This window comes from Carassius carassius, chromosome 34, assembly GCF_963082965.1.
Source record: "Carassius carassius chromosome 34, fCarCar2.1, whole genome shotgun sequence".
NCBI lineage: Eukaryota > Metazoa > Chordata > Actinopteri > Cypriniformes > Cyprinidae > Carassius > Carassius carassius.
Genome location: NC_081788.1, coordinates 14,118,735 through 14,133,320, shown reverse-complemented (window position 1 = coordinate 14,133,320; position 14,586 = coordinate 14,118,735). Strand labels below are relative to the sequence as shown.

General features: G+C 39.8%; 1 protein-coding gene across 1 annotated transcript in view; it reads right to left on the bottom strand.

The window, feature by feature from the left end:
- LOC132114442 (importin-11) overlaps positions 1-14,586 on the bottom strand; it is a 146,488-nt gene that overhangs the window by 64,313 nt on the left and 67,589 nt on the right. The window contains exons 16-19 of the mRNA XM_059522565.1: positions 13,961-14,087; positions 1,248-1,281; positions 934-974; positions 727-843 (exon numbers count right to left, since the gene is read on the bottom strand). Of these exons, the coding sequence (XP_059378548.1) occupies positions 727-843; positions 934-974; positions 1,248-1,281; positions 13,961-14,087 (319 nt within the window). The remainder of the gene's footprint in view (positions 1-726; positions 844-933; positions 975-1,247; positions 1,282-13,960; positions 14,088-14,586) is intronic.

Genomic DNA, 14,586 nt, shown 5'->3' with positions numbered 1-14,586 from the left:
AAGGTAAAACTAGCTAAGCTCTGGCATGGGGAACTTATTGAAAAGCAGTTAAAGTTCAAAAAGAGTGTGATGGAAAAGCCATTATTTCACAAGGAGTGAAAAAGATAAAGACTAAAATGTCAAAAAGATTTGTCAAAAGACACATTTCTGAGCTCACAATGAATAAAAACGAGAATAGATTTTCTCTGAATGAACCAAAAAATGGATGGATGTGCAGAAGGAAAACACTTTCATATTTAATACTGGTCATTTGACTAATCTTTAAGCTGAATATATACTCTCCTACAGGGCAAAACAGGAGCAAAATCATGGGAATCATTCAATAGGGCATTAAATATCTCCTGTGCAGCAAAAGGTTGACACGGACGGTCACTTGTGAAAGCTTTCAATGTACACATGGTATGACCGGCTGTAATTTATGCATGTTTGACTGAACGAATCTTAAATCACGAGCTTTGCATTCTAACATGGCTAAATTAAATGTCATTCATCAAATGGCTCAGAGTCAAGCCTCATGCATTAGCTAAAGGTTATTTTCAAAGCAGGTCATGACCTTGTCCTCAGACAGCATTGTTTGGTAATGACATGACATCAATATGTGCCGTTCAGTGTGCAAAAACAAAGAAGCCTGAGGAATATCTAGAAAAGCATCCGATCGGAGAGTTAAGATTGAACCCTCTGCGCTCAGATGACTTCATTTGACCTCTTGGAGGGGCTGAATCTCACCTGGATGCTGACTCTCTCGATGACGCAGGAAATAACGTGGAGAACTTGCATTTTGGTGTCGCATTCATTGACCTGTTGCAGCAGCTGGAACAACAGGCTGAAAATAGACTCCAAGTACTGAAAAGGAATAAAAGAGTTGTCAATGAAGACCTTTTACTCAACAATTGAAATGCAATGATGCCAAATGTTCAAAACAACAAATCTTACCGGTAAGAACTGCTCAGTTCTGAACTCGAAGTCATCAACGGGTAAGGCTGAGTTAAGTTTAATGACTGGAGGTGAGAAGCAATGAGCTCTTAAATACGCATGATTATCTGACATGCAGATGAATGAGGATGAAAGTGATTAAGTAATCATTCAACGCCATGCAAACAAGCGGGTGTTGTTGAATGGCTAGGGGTTAATAGGCAAACTAATTACAAGAGTGCTTAAATGCATCCAATTAAAGCTGACAAATGACCAGCCTGCTGTAAAGTCTGTAAACTAGGACGGGCTTAGCATCACTCAGAGGAAAAGGATATCCAGCTTTAGAGTTGTGGCCGTTTCGATGCGAACCTAAAAACAGAGAAAAACTGCATTATCATAAAACAATAATTAAAGTCTGTCGTTTCCACACCACTACTGGCACCGAATGAAATGGAAATAATGATTCAGAGATTCCACACCTTCTGAAATGTTCCGAGACATTTTCGCTAGTTTGTTATTGCTAGATTAAAAAGAAAAACTGTCACTGTTACCACAAAAAATATTAAGTAGCACAACTGTTTATAAAATTGAAGATGTTTCTTCATATTAGAATGATTCCTGAAGGATCCTATGACACTGAAGACTGGACTTTGCCATCAAATAAATAAATTGCAATTAAAAAAATAAAAAACAGACAAACACACACACACACACACACACACACACACACACACACACACACACACACATATATATATATTCACACATACATGCATACATACATATACATATGAATATATATATATTCAAATTTCGGTAGAGTATCATTTTCTCAAGACCCCTTTTGCCCCATTCCCCTCTGTCAGTGTTCAGTCAAACAGTTAGTCCCGCCTCAAGTGTTCCACCAATACAAGCTTTAGGAAGTCTGTGCACAGGTGGCTTACTTATAGTTTTCTCTGCACATTAAAATGGGTTAGGAGAAAATATTTTATACGCTTCACCTCCAAAGAACTCTTTTAAAGGACAGCCATTAATATCACCTTAAATCAGTGTGGTACATGTTGACAAGGGACCTCTAAGCCTACGCAAGTTTCCTCAACATATAAATCTTGAGAGTTAGCCTGTATCTAAAACCAAATTAGCATCATTAAAAGGTCGTGCCGGTATGGGATAACGGAGGAGCCTGAGGGTGTTAGCAAGGATCGTATAAAGAGTACGTCTCAAGCAGGTGGCTAATGACGGACCCCGCCACCCTCTCTCTCACAATGATCTATTACACAGGCTGATGGGACAGCATGCTGCGCTCCACAAACAGGTTTATAACGAGCTACAGCAGGAGCTGATGAAATTTCCCCAACACAAATCAAACTTAATGATCAAGCAATTTTCTGAGTTATAGCCAAGGGCCTAGTGCGATGCATTTATTAAGTAGTTAACTGACAAAGACCCAAGCGGACAAAGACAATTTGGTCCAAATTCATCCTCGTACAGTTCTTTCATTCAAAGTCCATTTACAGCTGGCAGCTGCTTTGTTGTCTCACCAATGGTCACTGTTGTGTTGGTCACAATGTTAATGGAAATGCTGGAAACTCTCAATCTTCCAGTCTTCCAAATTAGGGATACACAATACCATATCATATTAGTCATAGGTCAATATTAAACATTTAAAATGCATCACTAACACAAGATCCTGGATATTTAGGAAACACTTTACAATAAGGTGTCATGTTAACATTATTTAATACATTAGTCAACATGAACTATGAGTAATAAATTTAACAGGATTTATTATTATATAAAAATACAAATGTTACTTTGTTCATGTTTGTTCAAAGTTCGATTGTTAACAGATACAACTTTTGATTTTCAAAAAAGTATAATTAAGAAAATTACATTATTATTAATAAATGCTGCAGAAGTATTGTTTATTGGTATGTTCACTAATGTAGTTAATATTAAATAAAAAAATATATAGACAAATTCACGTCAAATGAAAGAATTTAAACAATTTTAATAAACACTTATTGATCAATGGTCATTACATGAAAATTATTATCTGTTTATCTGTATTAGTCCGGATTATATTATCATTGAACCTTTGTAAGATAGATGTTCCTCACTGTTGAATGATCTGTTTTATCACATACTTCACTCTCAATGCTATAAGTAATAAGCTAACATTTAGCATAATTACAGGAAACTAACCCTATAATAAGTACATGTCATTAGCCAATATTACTCTGTAACAAGTAAACAAATAATTGTATAATTACACTGTAAGTAAACAAGGACACCTTAAAACAAACTGTAACCAAATAATTTATGGTAGATGAATGAAAGCATGTTAGATGAAAGTATGTGATTTCAGATACAGCAACTATCAGTGTGAACATCCCATAATTCTCTAGGGGGCTACAGCTGTACTCGTGGAAGACTGTTAGAGCAGCGCCACACAGGTGGTAGAGTTTACACTTCATTTACGCTCCTATTTAGGAAACCAAATTAGACGCACAAAACCTGCTATTTTCTAAGCATTTGTATTGCTGAATGACAGGTTGTAAAGCCTGTAACTACCAGAAACAATAAAATCAGCTAAAAAAAAACCTTACCGAATTCAATCTATCGTCATTGAAATGGTTTAAGAGGGCTTACATATTATACAAAGTAATAAAAGCAGCGAGATAAACAGCACTGCCTTCTCTCTCAGAGGTATAAACATCAAACACTGGCTGAGAATAAAGCACTCCGTTCCCTGCCAGAGTACAGAGCACCCACCCAGTAGATATAAGAGAATTATGAGTGAGGAGATGGGATTCAGTGACAGTAACCCTTTAACAAGGTGTTTGCCTGCCTGCGGAAGCTGGACGAGTCCATGTGCTACCTGGCCAACCAGAGCGCTCGATCAACATGGATCTGCTCAGCCAAAGGTTCTGCCTGCATCACTGTTATCAGTCTACTCAGCTTGCCTCAATTATGGATATAGGTGTGTAATCCTGCTTTCTTTGGGCTCTTCTGAATAGAGAAGCTTGTGAATAATAGCTATTAGTCTCCATGAGCAATCGCAGAAGACACAGCTGCTGCAGTAATCCCCCCTCAAGACTTCCCACGCAAACAATGATCCATGCACTGTTCATTTTTCACTCTGTTTTCGGTTTTGGCTATAGCTTTTTTGCTTTGAAGAAACGTCCTAACAACATAGTTAATATTTGACACATTATAGTCACATGTTGGTGAAATGGCTTGAAATGTGTTCAACAGACTCGCGAAATGTCAAAAACTAACAAATCTAATTTTAACCAAATACATTTGAAATAATAAAACAGTCTTTAAAAATATTTTCATTATCGCGGACAAAACTCAAAACCTAATTTTGAGTCCGCAATCTTGCTGATGAGATAAACATTACAATTTCCCCAATAACTGATGATATGAAACAAAAACATTCACATGGATAATTAGATGTCCAAACAATAAAGACAAGGCAGTTGTTCCCCTAGTGATATAGTGGCACTGCAAGTGAGGGCTGCTGTGCGAGGGTACAGTATCTGCAAATACAAACTGTAGATATGTATGAGGGTGCGTGCATATGAAAGTGATTAGTCTATTCTTTTCAAGCCGACAAACCATGAAATAGAAGTAGCCCGATCTCATTTCCTTTGCATAATATAGTTGGGGCCACGTTGAAACCTGAAAGATAAACGATCTACGGCTGTGTTGAAAGCTCCTGGAGGCAGGAGATCTCCACTGTCTCCAACTCTGGTGAGGTCCCAAATCTATTATTTAACATGTTACTTCTTTCCATCATCTCAGTCCTTATAAAATGTGTGATTAACCGGAATACCTTGGATTTACTCTGTATAGGACACAAATAAACTGTTCCTGGTAAACATATTCTGACAAACAAATATCACTGTAATTGGTTGTTAAAAAAATGCCACTCACACAAAGTTTGAATGTGCAACCTCTCGTACTGAAATCAAAACCACACTGACCACAACATGTCATTATTTGAATGGTGGCTGACTGGCATATAATGAATTTCTAGACTCGTGGAGATTTAATTGAACCCAGGAAATGACCGATGGGTTGTTTTATAAGCAGAAGGGTAAAATCTCCAGAGTTGTTGATATGCTGGAACCGTGTAAGAGTAGTTTGCCTTTGCCTGCAGCCTCCGGGCCCTGCGGCAACTGTCAAGTCTACTCACACCGCGCGTCTGCACACTGACATGACAGCACCTCTAGAGCGCTGCCGGCTCGACTCGCTCATAGACGACGCGTGTTTGTGGGAAACTATGAATGTAGAGTCTGCTAATCTGAGATTTAATCCGTTTAGTTGACATCATCTTGCTAGGTCAAAAAAAAAAAAACACAAGAGAAAAAGATAGCTTGTTAAAGTGTGTTTTGGATACAGTTGCAGATAAAAATGGTCGCCAATAGTTAATTATTAGTTCACCCAAAAATAAAAACCAAACTGAAACTGCAGTTCTCTTACGAGAGCTCTCTCGTACTGCGTCTTAGCTAAGACGCTACGGGAAAAGTCTCTTTTCACGAAATACTGAAGCAAAAAATTATCCTTAATTTTGTATTTTTGTAAAGCGCATTTGCAGCAGTACACAGCCATAGGCGAGACGGCTCGTTCGCCCATTGGCTTATCGAGCGCAGGCTGATGCAACATCAGACCATCAGACCAATAAGGGCGCTTCGCGCCCTTCTTGCCACTTCCCGCCGAAACGGGTGTGGCCCAACCTATAAAAGGAGCTCGAAAAGGCTGACTCACCTGATTTATTTCATCGCCGAAGCGAACCAGAGTGAATCGTACGCACGGCAGAGAACGCAGTACTTGTTCGCTCTTCTAGAGAGAACCGAGGTTACGTTTAGTAACCGAGTACGTTCTCTTACGAGAGCTCTCTCGTACTGCGTCTTAGCTAAGACGCTACGGGAACCCAATGTAAAACGCCGTGCGCGCAGGGATCACACACCAATAAACCTGAAGCAACGCCCAGGATTTACAGTGCACAGTCACCTGAGGGACTCACAGAGAGTCCAGGACAGAAAGGGGGGAAGCCCTCCGTCCCATATCTAGCAGCATCCGTAGATGCGGCAATATGACATCACACAGCCGAGGCAAGGCCTGACCAATGTGGCAATGCGGGTCTTACGCAATACTGCCCATATAACAGTCGGCAGCGCATAGCGCTCGTGAACTCAGAATTCCCCTCAGGGCCCTGATTCGACTATACTGACAGCAGCCTTGCTTGCAAGGCGGGAACCTCCAGGTTATAGAACCTGATAAATGTAGACGGCGAGGCCCAACCTGCCGCCATACATATATCCTGCAAGGAGATCCCAGAAGACCACGCCCACAACGAGGCGACACCTCTTGTGGAGTGTGCTCTGACGCCCAACGGGCACTGAAGGCCCCTGGAAGCGTAAGCTAACGCTATGGCCATCTGGATAGAGTCTGTCTCGAAACAGCCATTCCCTTGGAACGTCCACCGAACGAGACAAACAGCTGCTCCGTCTGCCGAAAGGCAGCAGAGCGAGACACATAAGCTCTTAAAACCCTGACAGGGCAAAGAAGACTCGAGTCTCCATCCTCCCCTGACACCGGCAGGGCAGACAGGGCAATAACCTGAGCCCGAAACGGTGTGTTGAGGGATTTCGGCACATAACCGTGCCTAGTTTTGAGTATGACTCTTGAGTCATTGGGCCCAAACTCCAAGCACGACTGGCTAACCGAGAGCGCGTGCAAATCACCCACACGCTTCACAGAAGCGAGAGCCAACAAGAATACTGTCTTGAACGACAGATGCTGAAGGCTAACCGATTGGATAGGCTCAAAAGGGGGACCCTTCAAGGCCTCCAAAACCGCCGCGAGGTCCCACATAGGGACTGACGGAGGTCTGGGAGGATTCAGCCTCCTAGCTCCTCTGAGGAACCGGATGACCAAATCGTTCCTTCCTATTGACTGACCGGACGCCGTTTCAGAAAACGCCGCGATGGCCGCCACATAAACTTTTAGCGTGGATGGGGCTCTGCCCTTATCCAACAGCTCCTGTAGGAAGGAGAGGACCTCCGTCACCTCACAACTAAGGGGTGAATAACCTCGAGCTGTGCACCAGCTGGAGAACACCGACCACTTCGAGGCATACAGCTCTAGCCTGAGTGATGGTATTTAGCACTCCCACTGCGAGATCAGCGGGTAACCGTTGAGTGCCCACACATGGAGGGACCACAACTCCGGTTGAGGGTGCCAAATCGAGCCCCTGGCCTGCGAGAGGAGGTCCCTCCTCAAGGGTACCGGCCACGGGGCGACATCTGCTAACTGCATCAAATCTGGGAACCATCGTTGGTTCTTCCAAAGAGGTGCTACAAGCAGTATTGAACATCTCGTTTCTCTCACCCGTTCTATCACCTGCGGAAGGAGGGAGACGGGAGGGAACGCATAAAGCGGGCAGCACGGCCATCTCCATGACAGCGCGCTTTCGTTCTTGGAAAAGAACGCGGGGCAGTGAGCGTTTTCGTGGGACGCAAAGAAGTCCACCTTCGCCATGCCAAATCTCTCCCACAACAGCCGGACTGTTTGCGGGTGTAGAGACCATTCGCCCGTAGGAACATTGCCTCTGGACAGCCTGTCTGGACCCAGATTCTGCAGTCCAGGCACATGCACTGCTCTCAGCGAGCGCACGTTGCGCTGAGCCCAAACCAGGAGGCGTTCCGTCAGCCTGCACAGGTTTCGGGACCCGAGACCGCCCTGGCGATTTATGTAGGACACAACGGACATGTTGTCCGAACGGACTACGACGTGGTGATCCTTGATATGGGGACAAAAGCGCGTCAGTGCGTTCTCCACTGCCAGCATTTCCAGGCAGTTGATATGATGGAGCTTTTCCCGTTCTGACCATAGGCCAAAGGAAGGTCTGCCTTCGAGCAGCGCACCCCATCCCGAAGTTGAGGCGTCCGTCGACACCATTTTCACACTCGGGGAAGTCCCCAGGCTTACACCTGATCGGTAAACAGATGAGCCGATTCTCGCCGAGAATGAAGCGTCCCAAGCTTTCGCCACTTCTTCGTGAAGCTCAGGAAGAAAAGGGGCGTGCTTTGAGCTTGAGGAAGAGCGCTCATCTGGAAGATAGCTACCATCCAGCCGGGAATGTGAAGGGGGCGCTGGTGCAGACCACTCGAGGCCGAGGCTCCACGCGGCCAGCGAGAGTACACGCATCAGCTCCTTATCGATATCCCCCCGTCTGCTGGGCCTCTGAGCAGCGGGCGCGAGATCCACGGAGCTCGCCCAACCCTCACTGCCCGAAGCAAGCAGAGAGCACGTGTCTTCTTCCTCCGACGCGGGCCTGAGATCCACTTCCTCAGATGACGCGTCGGCAAGCAGCGGACGCTGAGCATCGGGAAGCGATGCAGGGGAGGCCGGCGAAGCGGAGGGAACCGGCGAGGTCGGCCGAGCTGGAGGCGGTTCTGGTAGGCGCTGCGAGCGGCGCAGCGGATGATGCAGGCTTCGAGAAGGATGCAAGGCGAGTCCTCAGAGTCACCATAGGCATTAACTCGCAATGAGGGCATCCGCCATCAGCGAGCGCGAGCGCTGCATGGTCCTCACCCAGACAGGAGACGCAGATGACGTGACGATCTCCTTCGCTGAGCGGGGCTCTGCACGAGCCGCACGAGGGCATCTTTAAAAAGACGCAGCTCTTTTGTGAATGTGCGTCGCAGGGCGAACACACACACAGGATATAACAGAATAAGGATGTAAAGGATATGGGCGCCGGATAGCGCAGCAGGAACGGCAGTGGAAGGCGGCGATGCCAGCGGCTTCAGGATGGCTCGTCCTGCTGATATGATTCCAGACGGCGCTTGCTTCCTCTCTTGCAAAAGAGAGGTATTAGAATGGTAATATATTACTGGATAAAATAATAATTAATTAGTTTCTTTTTTAATGGTTTGGCTTTCTAAAAACACCAGTGTGAAAGTGATGTGGACTGAGACACTATCACAACTAAAAAGAGCTTTGAGTCCACTTTAAAGTCCAGGTACTAGTCAATGAAGAGACTTCACTCTGTTCAAACAGGTTACTAAAAAGCTGTTGGGGATCTTCATTTTTATTTAAATGCATTTAAATATAAATATATATAAAATAATTTTCTTCCAAGGTCCATCCCAGTCTGTGGGAAAGTTCTGCTGGAAACACTGCTCCAAATTATCTTCTTTTGTGTTCCGAAGAAGAAAGTCACAAAGTTCATTTTTTGGTGACCTCTCCCTTTAATGCTACACCATAGAAATGCTTCCCCCAAAGGAATGTACCAAAAATGAACGATCTCAAGAGACTCCCCTAGAAAAGCGTCTCAGGTTTTACATTTATATTGCTCTGTCGCCATTTGAGACTCACCCTTGAGACGCAACAACATTTCAATGCCTGACACGTATATGCGATGAAATGTGAAATACATTAAAAGCATATCTTATCGGCCTTCCCAGTTAGTTCTGATTTCCATTGGTTAGTAATATTTGTCCACCGTTCCCTCTCTGGTTGGGTTAGCTGAGTGAAACAGAGCTGGGTTTTTACTTGGTTTGATAAGTTAATAACAAAAATGTAGACTTTATTTGGATTCCCTGTCACACGTCCCTAGCAGCTGCACAGCTGAAGGAGAGCTAATAGTGTTTGATGAGTCCATGGTTTGCCTCGTTCCAGTGGTCTCTTACTCCAATTTCCCGTGGCTAGCATGTAAATACATACATAAATACCCTAGTAAGTGCGCTTGGCGGGGAGCTCGCAGATGTTTGAAAAGCATGCTAATGGTCTGTCATCTCCACAACTTAAATATTTAAACTGGATCTGCTGAGCCTGCAGGAGTGATATGACATGAGAGAGTGGGCTGCACATCTGCCTTGGTGCTTCGACTACACTGGCTTTCATAAATGCAATGAACAAATCAATGAATAAATAAGTACATGCTAGGGTCGGGCAGTATGACGGCGTGAACAGCGTGATGCAAGAAAAATACACATGGATTATGACTGGGCAGGACCGTTACACTATTTACATGCTATTTGAGAGAAACATGGAATATTAAAATATAGAGAGGAACATCCAAAATAAGTTAAAGAAATATTATGAGTACCTGCACAATTCAAAACAGATTACAGAAAAGTTTACTGTTATACAAGTTATATAAATAAACATCATATTACTTAATATATATTGGCATCTACACTATTTAGAATTAAAAATTATTTAAACCTGTAAATATATAAATATAACAAAGAAGTGATATAAAATTAATAAGAAATATTTACATTTCTGCATTAAATCATGAATCAAATATGCTAATACGATCATCAGAATTAAGATTCAATAGAATTCTGATTTGTCTAATTTTTTAAGTTTGTATAATTGATTCTTCTACGGTTTAATACTGTGAAGCTGCTTTGAAACGATCTGTATCGCATAAGGCACTATACAAATAAAGGTGACTTGAAATATATATATATATATATATATATATATATATATTCAAAATGCAAAATAGAAGCATTTAACTAGTAGTCTTGGACTTTTACACTTACATTTAATTTCCTGCAAAAATAAGTATGTTCGCCTTTATGCCATTACTATGATATAAAACTATTCATACAGCAATGTAAGATTTTTAATTTAAGATAATAAGTTTAAGTTGAAGCACTAAAATAACTAACTGTATGTATTAGGCATTAGTAAATTTTACGTACATTGGATTCCACATTGACAATCTAGAATTTAACATTTAATTTAAAAAATAAAATTATATGAAAAAATGAAAAAGAAATGATATAAAATAATAAGTATGAATCAAATTTTCAAATTTGTGACACTGCTCAGAAGTCTTAGATTTTTACATTTACATTTAATTTCTGCAAAAATAAATATATTGTGATTTATGCAGTTACCATGATATAAAACTATTTATACAGTGATATAAGGTTTTGATCATACTGCCCACCCCTGGTACATATTCACCTTCAGGCTTAGTGCGGCACAGCAATAACTTTCACCATCAGTACGATGGCGACAGAGGTGAATACCGTGCCATAATCAATGTCTTAAATGTAAATGTAATCAAGCCAGCAATGGACGACAGCTAGGAGTGAAACCTAGATAAAATGCTTGGATGATTTCATGCTGCTGTCCCCATTTTAGAATGCAGCATTTCATAGCCAGCGACAGCAATCAAATTTCCAATCAGGCTGATGGAAATGAAAATTATTTGTGCATCACCCTTCACCTAAATCCCAAAAACACATATGTGGTGTTTATTATTATTTCACCTAATAAACAAGTCCACCCCTCTGCAAGCTGATAAAGCCTTCATTCCATTTTTTAAACTACGATAATACCAACAAGAAAGGATTCTTACAAACATCTGTCCACATGTGGTGAATTCCAACACCTTCTGCTGACATCCTAGTGTCGTATCAATGTTTTTACAACATACTTTAAAATCTTAAATGGGAAAATTAAGGATGTGCAAAACTACATTATCAAGAGCCGCAAAAGATGGCTCAAGAACTCAATCTGTTGAGTACAAACACCAACAATTAAAAACTCAACACATTAAAGTGTTTTGTGCAATAAAAGGTTATTGGTATTTAGCCTGTCAGTCTCTACAAAAGACAGACCTATGCATTATGGAAAATAATGGGGGGACAGCTGGCTATTTGAGATCAGACAGTAACTCTCTTGAAATGTATGGTTGAAGGCAATGAATGTGTGATGAGTACAGAAGCTGTGCTGTAATGATGGGGAATTTAGAGAGCTCCCAGACAGGGTTTTAACCATGCTGACAGTCTCTGTTAGTACATAAAGCACAGCACGCTAATGTCATCACCCGGATACTGTAAGTTTCCTTGAGAAATGTAGTCTCTAAATTAACCCCCTTAAAAGAGCCACCTCGAAAACAAAAACTAGATTAACATATTAAACGTAAGTTTAATGAAATAATGTTAATTAAATGCAACATAACCCAGTTGCATGGAACCTGCTGACATAAAAAAAAGTTAAGTAAATTCAACATATTTCTTTTTTAATCATCTAAATATACAATGAATAAAGGAAACTCTATTGAACAGCATATGAAAAAGACTACAAGCTGGGTAAAGTGTTGGACAGCAACAGCCAAAACAACCCATAAAAGGTTCTCACAGTGCACATGAAATTGATTTTGAACTAAACGTGGCTAACTGCAAGCTGGAGGTTGCCTTTGGTCACTGGCAGTCGTATTAGCGATTACCCACTGGTGCTCCTGATTAATGTTGCTGTTCATAAGTTGGCATCTAATGATGGCCTCTCATTAATAACCGAGACACAATGTGGCTAATCAGCATCCTCACACGTTCCTAATTGGGGAAGACAGTATTGATTTGAACCAATGGGCGATTTGTCAAGACTTTCAATGCAAAGAAAGCAAAGTCAATAATTGGTAATGCACATTGGGAATTCATGACTGCTCTCCTGCATAACATCAGATTAGAGTTATTAACTTCACCTTAAACTAAATATATAAAACTTATTCTATTCATTTTTTTCTAATTTAGTAAAAAAAAGTAGACTAACTGAGACTTGTAACATCACTTGTATACTGTTGCTTTCTTGTTGGTCTGATTGCTTCTATTGTTCTCATTTGCATGTCGCTTTGGATAAAACGGTCTGCTAAACACACACACACACACACACACACATATATATATATATATATATATACATACATACATACATAAATATATATATACATACATATATATATACATACATACATTTATAACATTGCTTTACGTTTTTGTCTAATATTTATTTTATTTTTAGGGCTGTTCGATTAATCGCATCAAAAATATATATATATACACGTATGTATATATATGTATGTATATAAATATATGTATGTGTATATATATATATACATATATATATATATACATATGTATATATATATACATATATATATACATATGTATATATAAACATATATATATATATATATATATATATACATATATACATATGTATATATAAACATATATATATATATATATATACATATATATATATATATATACATATGTATATATATATATACATATGTATATATAAACATATATATATATATATATAAAATTTATTATACTATTATTATTTTTGATGCGATTAATCAAACAGCCCTAAAAATAAAATAAATATTAGGCAAAAACGTATAGCAATGTTGCCTTGGCTACTAAATGAAATAATTTTGCACTGAAATTACTAATTAGAAATATAAACACCAACAATTACACTAAAACAGGATTTAAAATAAGAAATTACATTTAAAGAGTAATATTTAAGAACAAAAAAAATCTAAAATGGAAACTAAAATATGTATTATAATTTACGTTAAAATACTGAAAAGATTTTTAATATATATTTTAAACTATAATAGCATATACAAATATTAAAATAACCCAATTAAATTGACATATGGTCGCGTGTAGTCATCAGCTTGCTTGGGGATACTCATTTAACATTACTTAATCATGTTAATTATACATAAAATATACAGAAAATAATAAAGTGCTTAATTCTTCTGAGGAAGACAAAAGTAGAAATTAAACCTAGCTTGACATTCTTTTTCATGCAATTACAATGAAAAAAAGCTTGAAAGCTTCGGAAAAAGTTTGCTTAAGAGGATAACAAAAGTGGTTAGTGAATCGTTCAGAGCAGTTTTTGTGAACTGGACCAATTGATTATTTGTAAAGATCCAAATGAAAAGAATGAATAACCCATGAACCAGACTTTGCTACCTCTCTCGTGAAAGAGACAAGGACATTTAGAGTAGATTTTCAAGAGTAATTTAATATTTCACATTGTTTTGTTACTTTTAATGGTGCATTTGTGTCCTTTTTGTAACTTGAAAGCCTAAGTCCACATTTAATGTAGTTGCATGCAAAGACCAGCAGAGTTGAGTACACAGAGTACTAGTGTTTTGCCTGAACTATCCCTTTAAAATCCTTTACATCCTGTACGTTTCACTTACCACAAGGTCAGGGTCCTGCATGAGACTGAGGATGACCTCATAGAGCAGGGGTCGCAGCTCTGGCTTGAACTTCACTGAGATCCACTGTCCAATCAGCCAGATCACCCGCCTTCTGATCAACTTGTACCTAAAAAAACAAAATTAGCCAAATCAGCATTCCAGTGTGCTGTCCTGTTAATGGCTTAAAAAGCTTTAACATTCTTATTTTATCTGAGAAGGTAAGGCTTTGAACTGCAGGGGTAAGACACAACAGAGAATGTCTGGAAACTTTTCTGTCTTTTAATCTTCGAATCTTGTATTCAGTACACCTTAAACTCTACTCATTTCCATGAATACTGCACAATATAAAAGGTTCATCATCATCAAATCATCGTCAAATCATCTTAAATTAATGCGCACAAACAATTAAATGCACTCCATCTACAGAATGCCCACAGATATCTATACTGTGAGATTAAACAATTAAACTGAACGTGATCATTTATTCAAGCGCTAAATGACTTAGAAAAGCATTTACAGTACTACATTCTGTGCCTTAATATTTCCCAGTTTATGCCCAGTCAACTTAATCAATGCTTAATTTCCATAATCATTGTTACATTAATTCATTGGCCACATTGAAATGG